The 20,769-nt window shown below is 47.7% G+C and overlaps 1 protein-coding gene across 3 annotated transcripts in view; it reads left to right on the forward strand.

Moving 5' to 3' along the window:
* The first annotated feature begins 8,092 nt into the window (after window positions 1-8,092).
* The window catches only part of ETS1 (ETS proto-oncogene 1, transcription factor), a 73,856-nt gene continuing 61,179 nt past the window's right edge, over window positions 8,093-20,769 (forward strand). The window contains exons 1-3 of one of the 3 annotated variants that reach the window (XM_075116470.1): window positions 8,093-8,214; window positions 14,977-15,059; window positions 17,092-17,236. In XM_075116470.1, coding sequence (XP_074972571.1) covers window positions 14,988-15,059; window positions 17,092-17,236 — 217 coding nt within the window. In that variant the 5' untranslated portion in view covers window positions 8,093-8,214; window positions 14,977-14,987. The remainder of the gene's footprint in view (window positions 8,215-14,976; window positions 15,060-17,091; window positions 17,237-20,769) is intronic. The other 2 variants (XM_075116471.1, XM_075116473.1) reach the window with 2 other exon arrangements.

Consider the following 20,769-nt stretch of genomic DNA (forward strand, 5'->3'; position numbering starts at 1 on the left):
TCTGCCACAGCGCTCTCCATCAGCCCTTCCTGCGAGCCGGGCTCCCCTTCTCGCCTGCTCTCAGCCTGAGCCAAAATTTCCATATCCTGCTGCAGGGCATCCGGATGGACCTGCCAGCTGCGCCCTGGGGACGCCGAGGGAAAACCTTAGGGAAAACCTGCCGGGATGCAGGCTCCCCCAGGCTGGTGCTCCGGGTAGGTGTGCAGGTTGGCTGCATCTGGGAGCCCAGCGATGGCAGCAGGAGCAAGAGGCTCAGGGGTGCCTTTGGGATGCAGGTTCTTCTGGAATTTGTGCTGAAAACTCATGAGTTCGCAGCTTACGGAGGGTAGGGATGCCAGGACTTCGTGCTGGGTCTCCTAAGGGGCATCTGCAGTGGGACAAGACTGTGCAGAGACCCTGTAAATAGCAAAAAATGGAGAACCAGCAGCAGAAGAAACCAGGTGTTATTCAAGTGCACAGAAGATACTTGTTAATGAAGATACAGCTTGTTTGCTACAGCTGATCCAGCAACTAGCCCAGAGATCCATTGCAAACCTCCTTATTGCAATGGAGAGCCCAATCTAGGACCAAAAGTAAAGCCCGTACTTGCTTACTATTGGAAGTCTTTAATAAGAAAAAGCCATGCTGTGGTCTTATTTCCAGGGCTGTAAACTCGGAGCATCTCCACTGAGACGGGAGGTGTACGTGGGCAGCCAGGTGTAAGGGCAGGGAGGAATAAATCTGTGCCAAGACATGGGCTGGCCTTAAATGTGACACTGGGCACCACTGGCCGTGATCTGGGCTGTGGCTTCAAAGCTGAAATCAAAGCTGTGTTTCCAGACATTAATGGCTTGTTTGTTGTCTAAGATGGTGGAAAACCCGATAAAAGCTGTAGCCCGAATGACCTGTTTGGTTTCCAATAGGGCATTGTTCGTGCAGTTTCTAAATAGCGTGCATTAGAAAGACAGAGCAATTAAAAAGGCAAACTCACCCAAATTCATGGGCTGAGCTCTGGGATGCTGGAAGGATAAAGGTCTAATTCACAGAAACATCTTTGGCCTCTTTATTTAGGATTTCTGTATATTATATATGCAGACAACCAGGAATGTCATTTTTTCCAGACTGCTTTTTGCATAAATTAGGATTATTTGCTGTTCGTCAGCTAACCCCGCCATGACCCCCCCTCCCCTCCATTCCCCCTTGCTCTCCTTAAAACCCGAGGGCCCGTGCTGGCTCCCGCAGACTTCTGCAAGTGCTGGGATTGGGGAAGGCAGGCTGGCGCTCCCCGAGCTCCCCAGGGTGGCTTTTTTGGAGAGCGTGGAGCTGCAACAGAGGTGAGCAGGTTAATGAAGCACCTAAAGCAGGTTGTAGGACGTTGGTGAGGGTCCCCCCTCTCCTGGGTAGGAGCACCTGCCTCATCTGAAGGCGGAGGATGGATGCTGGGACATGGTCGTGCCCTTGGGGTCATGTAGTGCTGCACGGGAGACGCAAGGCGCTCCTTAACGCAGCCTGGGTCTGGCTGGAGACCTGCTCGGCCCCGGGAGTGCTGGTAAATGAGACGCTGCTGCTTCCCCTCCCACCCACACACTTCCACTTTCACTTCACATGTGGGACCCAGCGCTGCGATCCCCAGCCTGGCCATAAATAACCCCTCCATCACCAGGCAGTCATGGTGACAGTGTGTATTAAGCCTGCCAGTACACCCGTTATTTTTCCTCTTTCTTCCTCCCGGAGCTCTTGGCGTCCTTCATGGAGGGGAACATCACACCTCTCAGGGGATGTCACCTGTGTCCTGTTATCCCGCCTGAGCTCCCCCGATAATCGACAGAGGATACAAAAGAGAATCTGTCCAAATGTGCTCGGTGGAGCTCAGGAATTAAATATGAAAAGACACAGCTGTTCTGAAAGCCTAATCTTTGTCACAGGCAAACTTTCCTTGACCTGGAACCATGTGGAAAATAAACAGAGAGGTAAAGGACATGTTAATAACTCATTTCCACAAAACCAAGCCTCACATTTCTGCTACTGTATTTTTTTCCCCCTCCCACTCGCTCTCATAACAAAAAGTATTTTGTAAGATACATACATTTTTGCAATGTTTTAGATGTGCAATTAGAGCATCGTGCTGAAATACCTCCGGCCTACGTTCAGCCGCCGGACGCATCACACAACTTCCATGCCCTACAGTTCCTCATACTTCTCAGGATAATAATATTTTCTTTGCTGAGCACAGTGGTACCCAGGAGGGCACAGATTTTAGCTTGGACCTCCCAAGATTATTGTAAAAACCACCGAACCCTTGTTGTCCTCTGTTGGGTGTCTGTCAGCTGATGGAGAATAAAAAAGTCTGATATTAGAAAAAGGCCTCAAGAAAAAGAGTTTCCCAGGTTTATCAGCTGGACATATAACCCGAACGCACTGAAATCTCTTAATTCTTACGTCATCTGAGTTTTCTGTCCTCCTCACCCCCAGCACAGTGGCATTTCGGACATTGGAAAGATGTGAGCCATGAAAGGAGAAGCCCAGCAACTTCAAAGGATGTGCTGTGTTGGGGCTGAGTCAAGTGATGAGTCATGAAACGGCGGCGATGGAAAGCTAACCGCTCCCTTCTCCGGGCCTGGGATCACGTACGGGGACCACAAGCTGATTTATGGACGCAGCTGAGATGCTGTGCTCGGCAGTGCTGCTGAGGTGTCCTCTCTCAGGGGGAAAACAGACCTCCCGAGGTCTCCAGGACCACCTTGAGTGGAGCCAAATGGGAAACTTGGGCTCTCCCTTTGCAGCCTGTTCTCCAGATGCTGCTTCGGCCCTGCTGACCATCCTTAGGGGCAGAGCAGGGGGGTTTTCACCACTCAACCCCTCCCCAAGGTTTTTGGAGGCACTGCTTGACAGGAGGGAGGTCTTCCGAGACCAGGACACCGAAGCCACCGCACCCTGCTCTCCGAGCAAGGCCACCCACACTGCGGAAAGCGGTACCTAAAGAGAGCAGGCGGCACGAGGGGACCCACCTTTCAGATTTTGGCCGGTGTCCTCAGACAACAGCAACAGCAGTAATGATGATTACAGCCCCCCCCTTCGTTATCATCATAGTTTCGCCATAATAAGCTGCTTATTATTGTCAGAAATGGTTTTATATGACATTTTCACTGTGGTGCTAATCTTATTTTTTTAAAAGAAGATGCAAAGGGAAGCAGTTAAATGATCTCAATTCCTTTACTGTATTTTTTTCCTGGCTTGAGAAGCAGTTGACTTTTTAAAAATGTCAACATTTTTATCAACGTTTTGAATTTCACTGCAGCAAGATGCGGGGAATATTTTAACAGATAAAAGAAAATAAAAATATCTCTCTTTTTTTTTTACCCCCCTGCTAACAGTAAGTTAAGTAATAAAGTGCAAGTGATTAACTGGCTGCTGAATTCGTTTTGAAATCTGGCCAGATGTGTTCGAGCAGGAATTGTTAGTTGATAGCATTTTTGTAAATCTGATCTTTATTTATAAGCTTGCCTGGGAAAAGAGCACTTCTGAAATCTGCCTTTATAGTCCTAGATTAAATGATTTTGGATGAGGATTTTAATTTACAGATTTGAAGAGGGTACGTGTGATGAAATCCACTCTGCTTTTTTTTTTCTGAGTGTATCAGATGGTCTAATAAAAGATCCCCCCCCCAGCCAACGGGCCTAATCTTTCTTGAAATGAGAGAGAACTGGTGAACGATGACTGATTTTCCAGCTAACATTTTCATAAACGCTAATTGATTTACCTTTTTCTTAAAGCTTTCAGGAGTTCCCGTACATCCTTCCTCTGGGTTGTTGATGGTGTGAGCGGGGCAGGCACCTGCAAGAAAGGAGATTACGATGATAGCATTTAAGTTGGCTCATAGAAAAGTGGTTATTTTTTGTGCTTACAAGGCAAAAAATCACAAAATTGCATCTTAAGGGCTCAGATTGGCAATGTTATGGCTAGAACTTCCCTAGAGATGTTGCTTAACATCAGAGTTAGGGCTGAGTGGAAATTTCTCACTTCCTCTCTCAGAATGAAAATATGGATGGGACTTGGTGTTATTTTGGGTTTTATCATATATATATACACACGTATATGTATTTATAGGCATGTGTATGGACTAAAAATGAAAACTCAGAGTCGAAGGAGGGAACTTTTCTGCACACTGTACCACACCTAAACCAGCCCAACATCTTCAGACGCCAGCATTATTTAAAGCCTGTTTCTGCATGCTTCTCATATCCCGATAGAAGTGAGATAAACGACATTATGGGCAAGTTTATAGCAATTAACTCGATCCATATGAAGCAGATTTAACTGAGGCAGCTTCTAACCTAACACAGCCTCACGTAAGTCACATGTGGACCTGTTTGAAGCACTCAAGATGCTCCCATGCACCCTGAACAGCTTCTCTTTTAGCGTGTCCGTCACATTGTATGGGAGATGATGGATGTGAGCTCCTGCCTGACCCCAGGGAGGAAAACCCCTATTCTCCTGCCTTTGAGGACAGATATTTCCCCTCGACTTGGAGAGGGCATGTGGCATCCTTGGGGTCCATACGAGGAGGCAATTAATCGGGTGCTGGTCCGCTGGGCAGAAGGGGTGAGCTCTGGTTGTGCCTCTGGTTTGCTTTCGAGGCCAGCCGGTGACAGAAAGCCTCAGCACCTGGAGACCAGATGTGCACAGCTCTTGGTGGACCAGTGCTGAAGCATCTGGGGCACAGGCTGTGTGTCATTGCCTTGGCTTTGAGGAGGGGCAGGCGGGAATGCCGCTGCAGCCTGGGCAAACCTGCTGCAATATTTACAAGCACAGGCAGCTCCGTGATCTGGCTCTGTCACCTTCTCCCAGGGCAAACGGTGGCTGGGAAGGTAACCCACCAAAATCCCCTTGCTTTGCTCCCTTGTACTGGGGTCAGCATGTAACACCGACTGAAAGCAGCCTCAGGCACTCAGGGTCATTTTATCAGTTCCTGCTCTGTTTTTCCAGTGCGATATGGAAACGATGATACTTACGGATCCATAAAAAGGGCTGCGGAAGCTTATTACATGCGGCTTCTCACCCTTAGTGGCTTATGATGCTCAAGCAGGACCACAAGTCTGCAGGATGCCTCCTGGAAAGTAATCTGGGGGCTGCGAGGGGGTGAATTGCGGTAGGTGACGGTGGGTGAAACTCAGAGCACTCTGGCTGTGATGAATTTTGCCCAGGTGATCTGTGTTCACTCCCCAGGTCCAGGGTACAAACCGTGACCCTCTCCAGTCATATCCACCTTCACTATGGTGCTACTCTTGGTTTCCATCCATTCCTCTAGCTGCAAAATGGTCATAAGGATTTCTTTGGTTACTGGGAGAGGGGCTGTTTCTGCTGACACCCATGTCCGGCACCTTCCAGAAGGAGCCTGTGTGCCCCTAAATTTAAGCAACACAATCCATGAAACATCCACAGGACATCTCAGATTCAGTAAAAACATCACTAACTGCTTCAGTTAAACATTAAGGAATCATTTTATTTTTTTACGAGTACAAAGAAAATCCAAACCATGTGAAATGGAAAGTACTTCTCGATGCACGATGGCTTTATGATAAATTCCATGAACTACCCGAAATTAAACGCAATTTTTTGCTGCGAGCTGAAGCAACTGGCTTAGGTGGCTAACGTGACAGCAGCGACCCCGAAACCAGGCGACCCTGCGCAAGCCGAGCGAGGTGATCTGCGCACAGCAGACATCGTGCTGCCTGCAAGAAACAGCCGAAAACAGAAGCCTCCCTATTTTGCAGACACAGAGTCGATTGGACAGCCATAATACAGAGGCTATTAATATATAGATTACCGTATCAGAAGGACCGTCTGCTGCAGAGCAAAGCATCCAGCCCAGGGAAAGACATCTTGTTCGCAGCTGCCAGCGGGCTTATCCTGCAGCCTTGGGAAGAGTTGCCCAGATAAAAATTGCTTGCTGGATGCATTCCACTCCTTTGGTGCTCAGACGTGACTGAGCCTTTGTACCAAAGCCCAGGAGGCTGGAAACCTTCCTGAGAAGATGGGAACCCTGTAAATAATTTCCTGCGTTAAAATAGCTACAAGAATGATCCGTGCCTTACGGCTGCAAGTTCAACAGGTAACGTATATTTGGGCCACCTGTAGCTGTGTGTTTCTAAGTTAAGGCAGTGGCTGAAGTGGAGATTCATTCTTAGAAGCTCGAGAAAATCCTCGAAGGACCTGTTAATAGTTTTACGTGCATAAATATTGAGGGTTTTCTGTTTGTTGTCGCTATGTGCATTTGAGCAATCTCCTCAGCTGGGGAGTGAAGAACAGGGGAGTCCTTTATGCTTGTGAACACTATGGTTTTGCAGATTTGATTTCTCTGGGAAGCATCTGGCAGAAGTCGATGCCACAGAAGCCCTGTGCAGGCAGAAATTATCCATGTGATAGCAAACACAGTTTCAGTCCATGCTTTGCAAAGGTCTGCTTACCTGGGAGTATCCAAAATACCCATTTTTGGACTGGGAAAGGGCGTCCCCAGGAGTTATTTCTCTCTCCAGACTGACCAGTGCTCTGGATTTCCAGTGACAGTACTTAGATGTACAAGTGGCATTTTTTTATTGTGAGGATGCTGCAAACTTCCCTGAAAGCCGGTCACTTCTACAACTGTTCTGGCAAGCAGAGCATTACGGCATCAGCGCATTGGGGTGGTAAGGGCTGAGTCCCATGGCTGTGTCTTCTTTTTTGCTCTGCTATTACAGTTCCCTATTGGGATTTCTAATTGCACGTATGCAACCCTTGGCGTTGGGGCTTTGCCCCGCTCCTGGGGCTGCTGACGGGCTCAGCCGTTGCTCACGAAGGCTGCGTGATGGGGATCTGTGCTGGAGCCGGAGAGGTTTTTCAGCCTGGAGCCCTCTCCTGGAGGAAAAGGCAGCTTTGCTGCCTGGAGAGTGAGAGCAGGAGAGGCAGGATGGGCACATCCTCCTGCATCCAGGATCTGCGGGTAGTGCTGGGGCTTTGGAGGTCGCTGGCCAGGCTGTGAGGGTCGGGCAGGCTGGGCAGGGGGAGGCAGAGGCGTTAGGAGAGAGCAGCCCCAGATCCTGCTCTCCCGGAGCAGGGCGGGTAATTTACACTGAGGTTTTTGGAGTGATCCCCCTGCAAACTGTGTTTCTGCCCCCCTCCCTTTTTCTGCACAGCCAGGAAAATGCTCGCCTGCCCTTCTCATCCCGGCAGCCTTCTCCTCTCTGGTGGTGCCCTGGCCTCCTTCAGCATCCACGTTAAAAGCAGTCTTTGGGGTGATGCAGGTTGGGGCCATCCACCTCTGTCAAAGGAGGGGGCTGAACCAGTGGCTCTCAGTGCTGGCTGAGCATCTCCCCTCTATGGTGCCACATGTAAGGGGAGATCGCTTCAGCCGTTTTGCTTTTAAAACCAAGCAGCAGCTACCACGGCCTTTTTTTTTTTTGGCATGCCTGGTACCAGAGGCATGTGATAAGGGGTTTTGGGGTGTGCTGCCAGGCTGTGCCTGCAGCAGCAGGGGAACCCAATGGCTGGGGGTAAGGCAGGCACCAGAAAGCACAGCACTCTGGACCCAGTGATGCCCCGGGGTATACACGGCCACAGAAAAGCTGGAGGTGCCCTGGGGACCTTTTAGGAGGAAACAGCAGTTTCTGCCATTAGGCACTACCAGGCAGAGGCAGCAGCTGACCTGAGGTTCAGGGATAGGGTCTGGATAAACCTCGCCCTGGTCATGCTCTACGTGCCTTATTTTTAGGCACTGTGCAAGGATAAGCACCACTTTCCAGGGACTTTGGGGGTCCTGAGTAACACTTGCAAAGCACGCTGAAGCCCTCGGATCGCTTTACAGGATGCAGGAGCAGCACGGACCCAAAGGCCACCACCACAGCCCAGCACCCTGCACCGGGGTGGGGGGGCTGGCAGGAGGCTGCCCCCCGTGACCACCTCCAAGCAACCTTATTTTTTTGTCCCACTGGCGTGACATCTGCCAGAGGTGGCTTTCTCCTGGCTGGCAGTGGCTGCCGCAGCGTGAGCAGCGTGGAGCTCGCCTTTCCCACCGCCCTGGATGCGGGGCTGACCACTCCCCCTCCCTTTGAATAGGCGGCCCTGCTGCAAACACTATGGTATTTCCATCCTCTCCAGCTCCAGCGCAGAGGATAACACCAGGTAGTTGGAAAGACATCGGAGACAAGTGTGGGAAGCCGTGGAGGACATAAGCTTTTCCCCTGGTCTTTCAGCTAAGTAGTAAGTGGTGGTGGGGAAAGAGTCGCTTTAAACTCTTTTGGGGTTGTAGGTACCTGTGTTCATTTTCAGGACATCTAAGATTTGTTTTGCCGGTGATTTACTTTTACTCTCTCCATTTCCAGTTTCACCCAGTAACTGATTCATGTGCTTGCTAACAGTGCGGCAGGATCTTATATAAATGTCTGAGCTGATGCTTCTCTTTAAAAATCCTTTTTTTTATACATAGAGTATATAAAGTTTATATGTATGTTTAGAAGAACATTATTGTTTCCCTCATCTAGGTAAAAAGCTGCGCCTTGGCATTGTTACAGTGGATTAAATTTGCAATTACTTTTATGTTTTGAGTTGTATTTTGCTTTGGGTGGGGGTTTGCTTGTTTTTGTTGTGAGGCAGGGGGAAAAGCGAAGTGCCCGGGGTCAGATGCTCACTCTAATCCCTCCAGCCCTGTGTACAGACAGACAGACAAGGGGTGGAACCCCTCAGACCAGGGCTGTCTTTGGAGGGATGCTTGTAAGGGGTTCGCTGCCGCACCTCCGCTGTTTTCAATAGCAATGCCATCTTCCGAAGGGCAGAAAGCGCCACAGGTGCCAGCGTTTGCTTTTTGGAGGAGCTGGAGCCCTGAGAGTGGACAGCCGCAGGGATGTGCTGCCGTGCCGCTGCCACCCCTTGGGAAGGGCACAATCCTGCACTGCTCACCCAGCCAAAAAGAGCCAGCGGGAGTTACGAGTCCCTGAGGAGTAGAGCCAAGGCCTTCCCCCTTCCCATTAGGCTCTAAATCATTGCTTTGCATGTGGTCAGTCATTTGGTATTACAGTTACCATCAACTTCCCATCCTGTGCTGTCAACTGACACCTTTGGGGGCTGTGGGCTGGGTCCGGAGCGGTTTCCTGCTTACAGGCTATTCACGCTGCCTCTAATTCGGCTGGTTTTTCAAGCTCACCCCTGCCTGTCGTGTAAACAATTTTCTGGCAAGCCAGATTTTTTTGGCTACCCGGACATTTTCGCCTTGGGCAGCAGGGAGTGGCACTGCTTGCTGGGATTTTTGTGGAATTTTGCCGTCCATTTTGCGCACCCAGCACTGGGAGGTGTGTGTGCGCCCCTTGCCCTCCACTCCACCGCTGAGCTTGCGGGTGCCATGTGCCCCTCCAAACACCTCAGTGCACTTTTCCTCTATACATCTGGCAAGTCGAAGCGCAGAGAAACGAAGGTTAACCTGACTTTCTAAAGCGGTTTGGATGGAGAGAGGCGCTTCGTGGGATATTCAAAGCACCAGCAGATCTGGGCAGGCTGGTCCCAAGCGTCCTGCTGCAGGTTGTACAAGGAGTATGGAGCAAAACACAGACTTACAGCTGGCCCTTCAATCCCTAACCCCGACCCCTTTGCCACGGGGCAGGTTGGGCTCTCTGAGATGGGGAATGCATGCTCCTTGCAGGGCCAGATCCTTCCCTGGTGCAGAGGACCCTCGCTGAACAGTGGGAAACTCATCCGGTTCTTTCCCCCTTTGCTTTGCCCCAGCTGAGGATACAGCCCGTGACTTTGTGCCGTAAGTCTATTATTTCACGGAGGGAAATTCGTGAGTGAAATAACAGATGACCTAATTGTCCACCCCCCACACACCCAATTCACATCTTCCTGCAAGTGCAAGTAGCTGCTAGGACCCAAGAGAGAGCAACCTGATTCAATGGCAACAGCCTCTCTGGTTTAGTATCCCACCTAAACCCCTCTCCTTGCCATAACCTGCGCTGCCAGCTTGCTAGAGATTTGGTGGTGCTATTGATGGTGGCACTGTTTTAGCTTAATTATAAAGTAACAGCTGAGTAATAGACAAAGGAGCAGGATAAAGGAGAAGTCTAAAGCAGAAAGCAGTTTACCACCAAGCACAGAGAACAAGGTCTCGTGGGCACATGTGTCTATAAAACCGGTCCAAACCTTTACTACCCTGGCACTATCTCACGACCGCTGTCATCCATCCCAGCTAGAGTTTGTCTCGCCAAATGGGAAGGCTCTTAAGGTACCATCATACCTCCTTCAGATCTGACAGCTACTGAGAAAAGAAAGAGCACAGCATTAAAGCAGAAAGTGATGTGCTGACAGGCAGCCCCTCCTGCCGCATCGTTCCCAGAAACAGCGCGGGCAACCTTCTTACGGCAATGCTAATCCGACTGCAATCATGGGCGTGTAGTTAAGATAGTGGCTCAGGGGCTTGGATGCTCGGCCTCTCACCCTCGCTTTCTCTGTATGTCCTTAGCCAAGACGTTTAATCTCTTGGAGTATCTACTGAGGGTGCAGAAGGGCAATTGCTATATTGCTCTATTTACCATAGCGTCTTTATTTACTGCCCTGCCTGGCTTCCCTTCAGTAAATCATGTACTATCTCTGAGAACGCTGCAAAGTTTTAAAATCATAACAAATGTGGGATCCCCTGATATGAGATGGAGACAGGAGGTGGCCGATCTGTTAAAAAACATGGTTTGTAAATAGGCAGCAAGAAAAACATGCTGATTTCTCCTGCTCGTATTCCTGCGTTAGGGATACTCCTTTTATTTCAAGCTGGTGCCAGGGTTTGATGAATTGAATGAGGTTTTTAACATACCAACAGATCAACAAGCTCTCTTTCCCCTGAGAATTGAATTGGCAGGCGGCCTGGAAAGTGCCAGGATTTCAAGGGTTAAAGCCTTGCGGAAGAGTGTCATTTCCACGAGCTATTTTCCCCACCCCCTCAAAGATGATAAATTATTACTTGATGCAAAAATAAAATGGCTATCACTAAGCAGCTTTGGGTCAGCGAGCTGCCAGCGCGGCCGCCCGCGGAGGATGATCGTGTTGAAGGTGCTGCTTCTCATTTTCAGAGTCTTCATTTACGTTCTTTGGAGTTAGAAGTGTTTTGATGGGGTTGCTGATGCTGCCCCATCCTCTTGGTTTCCCATCTAACTCCACGGAAAGGGAATCTTGGGGTTTATTGGGATGGAGAAAAGCACCCGAATGCTGTTTTGCAGCTGTCCCAGTTGTGCCACCCTTCAGTGAGACCTTTACTGGGTTGCCAGCCTGGGCCTGAGGGATATGGATGGGCAGAGGCTGAAGCTTCCTACAACTCGGAAATCGGGGAGGAATCTGAGCCAGAGTATTTTACAGGAGACAGGGGAGACCTGTGTGCAGAGCGTTAAACTGGGAAACAGAGATGGGAGCTGCTGGTCTTGGCTCTGCCATGGGAAAGTCACTGCAGTCTCACTCCACTTCCCTTTCCCCGTCCTTAAAACAATGTAATACTTAGACATTATATGAGAATATTGTAAAGGGTCTTTATACATCCAATAGACAAAGTTCACTTTGTTTTAATACACATTTTTAACTCCTTCCTAACTTCTGCATGTGTGTGTGTTAACCACGAGAACAAACAGCTTTTCCCTTTTTAAACTAAGCTTGGTAATTTATTAAAAAAAATAATCTCATGTGAAAGAGGAGGGAAGGATGTTGAAATGAAATTAAAATTCTAATTTAGTTTAGAAATGACCCAGGAGTCTAATAGCTTTGGTTAGTACTTGAGCAAGTCCCCAAAAAATGCTGTTTCTCCCACACATGTTTTCACAATAAGACAGGAATAATAAGAGCAAACAATAAGGCTGCAGTCAAGCTGTTCAGTCATTAAGGATTATACCAAATGGCTCTGATTCCCCTCTATTTATTAACAGCTCTCAGCAAGCTGTGGATCTTGATTATCGTGGTGTAAATCTGCAGTGATTTCCTTAATATCGGCCAAGTTACCTGCCACGAAGAGCGCTGTCATTGAATTTAGTTCAGCTGCAAGCTCCTGAGCAGTCATTAAAGCTATCTAATGGCGTCTAAGGGGAGGAGAGGAACTATTTAGGCTCTTATTAGAGGAAGCTAAAGAGAAGAAAAATATCGCTCAAACATCAGGGAAACTTGCTGACAGTGAGAGATGTATTGGGCTGTGAAGTAGTTTCCTATGGGAAGTGGTGGAAGTTCTGTTAAAATTAGCCTGGACAAAGTGCTCCAGAGCTCCCTTTCTGCTCTCATCTTGCCTCCTGTCACTGGCCTCGCGTACCTGTTTTTCCAGAGCACAGTTACTTTGTGCACAGAATCTCCTCACCTGCCCTCTTCTAGCAGGGCTTGCCTTCCAGGTCCTTTTTGCAGCCTAAAGCCCGCGTCTCTCTGTCATTCTACCGTTATCACCCACAAAATCTGCATCAGGGTGGGGGCCTGATTTACCTTGCATTTCAGTTGGACTTAGCTTGAACAGAGAGGGCTGGCAGTGCAAATGGTTGCTGAGGTTTGCATCGTATTTCTGCCCCCCACTTATGCTTTTTAACAGTACAGCTTGCAGGGGAAGAGAAACTGAAAAGCAAACTGTCCTTGCTATAAATCTATCGGAGCTGCTGTCTAGAGATGATAATTCTCCTTTTCCAGTCCAGGGCTCGGGAGGGGGTTGCTGGTGCTGCTTTACAGCTCTGGCAATCTTACTGATATTCTGTATTGCATGAAGCCTTGTCCTGGGTGTCAGGATGGGTTTAGGGCTTCTCCTGTAACAGAAGCTCACGCTGCTTCGAGCGTCAACGTGTGGTACTTTGCTGGAAGGTTCAGCTGGCAACGGCATCCTGAGAAAGATGCAAACGACATTCAGCGAGGCATGAAAGCAAGTTCTCGAGAACCGGTGTGACTTAGGTGTCTTGATCAAAGGGAAAAAAAAAAACACAAACCAACCCCCAACTGCCTATAGCACAAGCTGCAAAGCAGGAAAAAGAGCTGCTCATGGGGACGGCTTTTTTAACTGCTGTTTTAACACTGTACCTCCTTACTCTCGGACATGTGTGTGTCATTGAAATAGGTGAAGAAGCCTGGCGATTTCTCTGTCTCCATTTTGCAGTGTCTGTCTCGCTTTGGTGCAGTTTGGCAGCATTGTTCTCTACTTAAGAGCAAGAGGGAGATCAGTTCACATTGATGTGAGACGGTTTACACTTAAGGTTAGGATCAGGGGACAGGTGTGTGAGGGACTGGGGCTGAGCACCTTATCCTTCATTAGCTGGGTTGCAGAAATGGGCTCCACGCACCTCCTTTTTTTTACCCAGCTGCAGGCCGACCCAGCTGCAATGACATTTAAGCAAACGTGTTTTAACGCCTAGTTAGAACAGGCTGGTAGGGTGTGCACAGATGCTGAGATTAGTTAAGGCTTCTCAGCCACAGTAACTTGCAATATGTGTGTTTCTGGGTTGCTCTAAGTGCAAAGAGAAATAGGCTCGTTGTTCTTTCACCACGTAGGTAGCTTTCAGTTTTGTGAATTTAAAAGATATGTTTATAAAAAAATACTGGTGTTAGACCAAAAGTTAGTAATAACAAGCAGGAAATGATGATGATAATTTAATACTCATACACATGCAGGTGTTTCACATTTGGCCATTAGTCACAGAGCGCGGTGGGAGACACTCTCTGGAGTCCCTGTTTGCTGAAGTGGCGAGTGAGGCACAGCTGAGGCAGGCTTTGCCCTTTGCCTGCACGTTTGCTAACCGCTGGCCGGCCCCTGGCAGCGGCGAAGCCCCTGGCTCCGTGAGCAGGGAAGGAGAAGAGGGGAGGCTGGGAGCAGGTCCCAGTGCCTCCGGGAGCTGTCTGTGGGTGCAGTGCAGAGGCGGATGCTGAAGGTAGCGTGGCGGCGCTGGCTCTGTCTAGAAGACGACTTGGACAAGTGTTTGCATCTGCAGCGGTTACAGTCGGTAGCACAGGAGGTCTGCAGAAATCAAAAGGGAGGTATTTCAGAGGAGCCAGAGCTGCTGTGTCCTCAGAGAGGTTAAAGCAGCGGCAGCTCTTCCGTCTCGCAGGCTATGCTGTGTATCAGCATGATGAAAATAGCCATTCCCCTTGGCTCCAAGTCATATCCTGCCTGAGTGAGCCCCTCTGAGCCAAGGCTACTCCCCCTTCGCTCTTTGCTCCCAGCACCTTTAAGTCATATTCCCCAAAACACAGAAAGTGCATTGGCCCTGCATTTGTCACTGTGCATTTACAGGAGAGGGGAAGACGCATCTGCAGATTTGAAAACAGAGCCTCTTCACCTCAGCTACACAAACGGGCTAATCGATGATTCAAAATCCCATTTAATGAATAGCAGTGGTAGAAGGACTTGCTCAGAGGAGTACATCCCATGCTAGGAATGACTTGTGAAACTGTGACATGCTCCTGTGGGCTGAGATGGATACTCAGGGTGCTGCAAATTACTCAGGAATATAAGTCAAGGCAATGCAAGGGAGGGCTTTACCAAGGGGGACATAAGCTAATGCAGGAAAACAGAAGATGCCTCTTGAAAACAGCAAAGTACTTTGTGAAACAGATTGTTTTTGACAGAACTTTTACAGGAAAGGTGTTGATCTCAACAAACTGGCTCTTTTTTTTTTTTTTTTTCAAAAGAAAAAAATTTGGCAACAATTTCCCACCGATTCTACAGCAAAGGAAATATGATCTCATCTTCCCTCAGAGTAGCTCCATCAGCTTCCAGGTGATAATTCATTCACCATTGTGAGGCTCTCATCAGTTTACACTAATGGAGCCGTGTGTTTGCATTGTTGATACAACACTTCTAATCACAATATCTACTATTAATACAGATTTTTTTCCTCTTAACTTTTCCAGCCTAAACTCATTAAGATGATAGCCTGGCCCTAGCTTTACACGGCTGTGAGAAAGCACAGGTTTAGCTGATGCTATCAATTTTTATGCTTTCTGCAGCAGGGCATCTCATGTCCATCTCCATTTCTGCAGGCACCTCTGAGATGATGAGTTACTATATGGACACAACCATCGGCAACACAGCCCCTTACCCTTTGGCTCGCCCCGGCATGATGGTAAGAAAGGAGTTTGGGTTATTCTTCCAGCCCTAGCAGTGGGTTTTCTCTTTGGTTGCTGTGACTCTGCCAACCCATTCACTGGCACGGCTTGGTGTCGACCGCTAAAGCGTTCCAAGATTTCACATAGTTCAGAGCAGCGTCCAAATGCTGAGTGTTTACCCAGAGCTTATCTGAACCTCTTGAGCTTGCAAACCTCAACTGGAAATAGGATCGCTGCATCGGATTTCCTGTGCTTGTGTTTGGAGGAGGATTGTTAGGGTTACCATTGTCCCGGTGCCTCCGCTCCCCGTGCTGACCTTCACCTGCTGTGGATGAATGCAGTGGGATCAGCACAAAGCAGATCAGGCTTTGGAAAAGGTTTGGTTGGTTTGGCTGGAGTTTTTGGACAACTTTTGTCCTCCCTCGCCTGAGCCAGCTCCTTTCTCTCTGTGCAGCTGATGGGTGGCTATGTATAATATATATTAGAGCGTGATCCTGGGCATGCCCCTGCTGATTGCCCACAGCTATGGGACAGGTTTGACTGTGCTCTGACCCTTTTCTAGAGGAATCACATTAATAGAGAAATCACATTAATAGGTGTTTGCCCAAAGAAATGCTGGCCAGCGTTAAAGATCCTAGACAAGGTCAGATGAAAGCTGTAACTCTGAGCTGAGACACCAGGCTGCACAGAAGACTTGCTAGAAAGCAAAATTTTCACCAAATTAGGAAGAAAAGACCATTCTGACAAATTAAATATATCTCTCACAGCTTGATATTTTTCCTTTAAATGGTTTCAAGCATGTATTTGGCTCTTAAATATTGATTGGAAACGAAGCAAAATTATTTCCCTGCAGGGAAATACTACTACTACTACTAATAAAAAATTAATACATCCTGAATTTATTTATATATATGTGTATGTTGTTATCCTTTTATCTAGAGATATACACGTACATATCCAATATATATATTTTATGGTATATATGTATATACATGTATAAGGTACCTACATACATATGCACTATATATATACATATTTATAAATATATATAAATATAAAGGTATGTACAAAATAAAATGAAAATTTTGTCCTGGGATTATTTCCATGTACCTATATTTGCCTGTGTATATAACACTTATGATCTCTCTTTAAAGTATAAATATAACTTTATATACAATAAAAAAACCGTGTAATGCATAATGACAGTTATAACCTAGGATTATATACATGTGGGTATACACGTGCCTATATCATGCATATAATCAATACATGTATGTATATATATAATGGATTATGTGTAAGCATATAATAATACAGTACACTACGTAATACATATGTAATAATACATAGGTTTACATAAATATGCACATGTATATACTTCATGTGTGCATACCACAAATGCATATATACATATGCATATATATACCATGCATACTATGTATGCACACACATAGATGTCCATGGACACATAAATGGAACTAACAGAAATATAAATACAAATAGTGCAAGAATAAATGTAAAAGTAAACATCATAATCACGAATAATATCACTATAAATAGGAATATGAGCATGATGGCTTGCCCGAGCTCCAGCCAGTGTGGGGCCGGGCTCCCCCATAGCTCAGGGCTGCGACCCAGGCAGGGCCTCTCCACCCCCTCACAGGGCCCCCACATATTTTGGGGGGGCTATGGGGCCTCCTGCCAAAAAATAACAGTTCCAGATGATGGGGCTGAAACGAGGCCCCTCCCATGGAGGGTGTCCTCGCCACGGCCTACCCTGAGGAGAGACCCTCCCCGCCGCCATCTTGCTGAGCACAGCCTCACTGTGGGTCTTCATTATTTTTCCTCATGTTTGTTTAAAAAAGGGCCTTTTTGGCCCCATCATGATGCCCCTCAGCCAGGTGAACTTGGGTGACACTGTTTCTTCTGTGCAAAGCCGGGGCTTTGCGCCTGATTTTGGGCGGGGGGGACAAGGTGTGCTGCCACCTTGCGCAGGGCTGCCATTTTGGGGTGCCGCTCCCCTGACGCTTTTCCCTCTCCTGCTCCCAGAAGCAAGGTGCCGCCGGCCCCTGTGAGGATCCCTGGGTGACCTGCGGCTTCCAGTCCGCCTGCTGCCAGCCGAGGATGTGCTGCCCGCTCTGGGACGAGCCTGCCACACAAGAAGTGCCCACTGGCCTGGAGCACTACAGCACGGGTAGGACACTGTTTTGGGGGTGGGTTTGCAAACTGGTGCCTTCCCCTCCTGTGCCGTGGGGCTTGGCAGCACTGTCAGGTAAAAAGATGAGCCTTAAAGCTCCTCTGTGCTCTGGTTTGTTGTCTAGTGTGTCCAGCTTGTCTGCTTCTTTCTATATTTGCTTTCTGACCCAGTCCTGACTTAATTTATTGGGGTGTTTTGCCCTTAATGCAACCACCTACCACAGCATCACCAGGTTGGTACTTGCCTTGCTGGCCCTCAAGGGTCTCCCTCAGCGGAGATGGGGCCAGAAAGCAGTTAAAAACCTTAAACCTGCTTTGTTTAATTATTCTCCTCCTGTCAGATCAATGCTGAAGGATGCGAGCTTCCTTCATCCCCACCATTGCGTTGGTGCCTGGCTGGAAGAATCCCTCTCCTCTTTCAGGGGGTGATTTTGATGCCCTGCATGTACCTCCTTTGCATTTAGGGACTGCAGCCCTTGTTACTTCTCCCTGAGGTCTGGACAGACATGAGGGTCTCCAGGAGGATACTGTGGACCTGCCAACCTGCTGGTTGCATCTTCAGCATTTCTCATAGCATTTGCAGGACTGATGTCCTCGCTGGTGGCTTTGGAAAGGTGATGTGGCCTCCCTGGAGGGTTGCAAGGAGTTGGAGACTTCTGAGTTTTAATTCCACTATGGTACTAATTTTGTGTGTCTTGCTGTTGTAGCTCATCACCTTGCTCCTTCAGAGGGTGGTGGCAAGGTTTTCAGGTAACCACAACTGGAGATGTGTGGTCACGCCATGCTGTCAGGGCTGCTTGTTTGCAATGAGCTGCACAGCTAAAGCAATTCACTGACTTGGACTAGATGATCATCTCCTCTAACGTATTCATAATTTGAGAGTCGTTACAAAATAACTGGTGACTAATTCTTGCCCCGCACATTGTTCAACCCATGAATCCTCAAGCTGAGTTTGCAGTTTGTGCTCTTTCTTGTATAACCAACTGGCAGTGCAGATACTGCGCTGGCAGTTGGTCCTCCTGCCTGTGGGATGGGTGATGAGGCATCAGCAAAGAGCCCGGCCATGCTGTGGCAGAGGAGAGAGCTCAGGTACACCGTGGCACAGGCCAACCGCAGGAACTAAGTGAAAGAACTCAAGTTGCACAAATGTGACCTTTGCAAAGGGCCGATATGAAGTTTATGTTTCACTTAAGTCCCACATAAGCCTATCATGAAGCACTTAAATCCCATGTAAGCTTTTGCATGGCATGTGCTGGTCTTCTGTGACTTGTTCCCGGCTTGTTAGTTATGCACATTGGCCCCTTGGGAGGGGAAAAGCCCTGATGTTTAGAGACTTTTTGCAGCTAAAGAGTTCAGCAGAACCTGTGACTGTTGTGGTCAAATGTACAGTTTGAAATCTCTCCCTGGCAAATATTCAGGATTTTTTATTTTTTTTTTCTTTCCTCCTTTGCTGAGCACTTGTGTGCGAGCAGGAGAAGGGCACAGAGCGCTGTGCCTGCGGCTGGAGAAAAACTGCTGCCTATTCCCAGCCGTTCTTATTTCAGCTATTTGCTCAACTCCTGTGGGTGACCTCTATCAGCATGATGTCAACTCTGCTCTGATGAAATCTGCCCTTGCAGCATTTGGATTTACTCAAACATTTTGCAAATCTGTGCCTGGAAAGTTTTCTTTGTGTTTTTTTTCCTTACCCTCTCCCCTTTTCTGTGAAAGTCCTCTCTCCAGGGACTAACATATCTGCAACCCAGATCTTCATTACCCCATGCTGGGTCTGTGAAATTTCTTGTTGCAGAGACTGGAGCCTGGTTCAAACCTCAGTGAAGCCAGTAAAATAATAAAAAAAAAAAGCTGTCGTCGTCTTCAACAGGTTTTGATCAAACTTTTGGTAGGACAGGCCTCTGATCCTCTTGCAATACCTAAGAATTACTTCTCAGTTCTTCCTGTTGCAGTGCAAGGTACTCTTTCTCTGATTTTTTTTTTTAAACTGCTGTTTCTTGAGTCTAAAGCAGTTGCTAATTTTAAATGAGAGGAAACTCTCATTTGTATATACCGCTAGGAACCGTCTTTCATTTCTCCTTTGTGTTTCGGGTGCACATTAAAACCATTTGTCATCTATTCTTCTGGGGTACTAGAGGCTATTTTGGTTTTCATGGTCTTGATGTTGGTGAAAGAAACAAGTCAACAAGGAAAATGCAAGTGTGAATATATCCTCTTGCAATAGAAACCCACAACATTTCTAAAAGTTTTAGAGCTGCTTGCGTTTAGAGAAGATATTTTGCCTTTGAAGTTTGGGTGAGTTTATTTATATTGCGCTTGAAGTCCGATTAGATTATTCAGTGATATGGATAAAGGAAAGCCTGATGTGGATTTCGTTTGTTGATAAAGACAGAAGGGAGGGTGGTGGTTTTTTTTTTTTTGTTTGTTGTTGTTTAAAAAGCAAAAATTGGGAAATGCTATAGAGTCAGGTTTATTTGTTAGCTTGCTACCACAACCTGTGGTGCATATGTTGGGGCTATTACTACCCAGAGAACCAACCTAAACTGGGTCCCCAGAAAGCAAAGGGCACATCCCAGAGGTGGTAGAAAATAACTAGCAAGAAGGGAGCTACTCCCTGTTTGAGAAAAGTAGCTCTGCTCCTTGGACAGGTGGGAACAGGAGCATAGAGGCCTTTGCACCTCAGCCGAACCATCTGGCAGCCCAAAATTAAGGGTGCCATGTGTCTGCCTGAAGCAGCAGGGTTGCTGAAAGGATGCGGAAAGCCACGCTTAGCGCCGTATGTTTAATTCCTAAGGTAATAGTATCCTAATGATACCTTCTGGTGACGCTTTTTGGCTGAGACAAGGTTATGCACAAAACTGGAGTGGAGGAAAATATTTGACAGCGGTTTTATCATTTCAGTATGGACATAGTCCTGACTGCGCTGCCTTTCTGAGCCAAGGCCACTTTGGCAACCCTTTCCGCTCTGAAGCAGTTTGTTTCCCTTAGTGACAGGGGAGATAAAACTGTTGTTAATGGCAAGTGAAGGATGAAACGACTCTGGTTGAAGAAGTTTCTATGACTGTTGTGCTGAATTAGCGCACTTGGACTGAAGGTGCTCCCAGCCTGTTGGACACCATGGGAGCATTTGAGGGAGTGATTTTGTTTTCACTGAGGCAAATGAGATTGACTTTGGGATTTGCAAGGCAAGAACTGAAATGAAAGTATTTTCTAGAGGAGAAATAAGAGCTGTGGGTCTGATGCCATGGTGAAAGCAGTCCACCTGATTTCAGTCAGGCTTCCTGCACCGAGACACTGTCACAAATAAAAGGTATCACCTTGGGCTCACCCCCAACATCCAGCACTGTTCAGGCTGGTGGTGTGTGAGACCAGCCTTACCCAATCTGTTGCCAGTGCTGTAAGGATGTATTAGCTTAGTGCCACCTCTCAGCCCAGAATATCTTGGGTTTATTAGCTTTGGTAGTGGCATGTCCCTAATGGAGTACACCTGCATCCAAGCCCCATGTGCTTTGTGGACATCAGGTCCCTGCAGCTGGG

Source organism: Phalacrocorax aristotelis, chromosome 22 (genome assembly GCF_949628215.1).
Source record: "Phalacrocorax aristotelis chromosome 22, bGulAri2.1, whole genome shotgun sequence".
Lineage (NCBI taxonomy): Eukaryota > Metazoa > Chordata > Aves > Suliformes > Phalacrocoracidae > Phalacrocorax > Phalacrocorax aristotelis.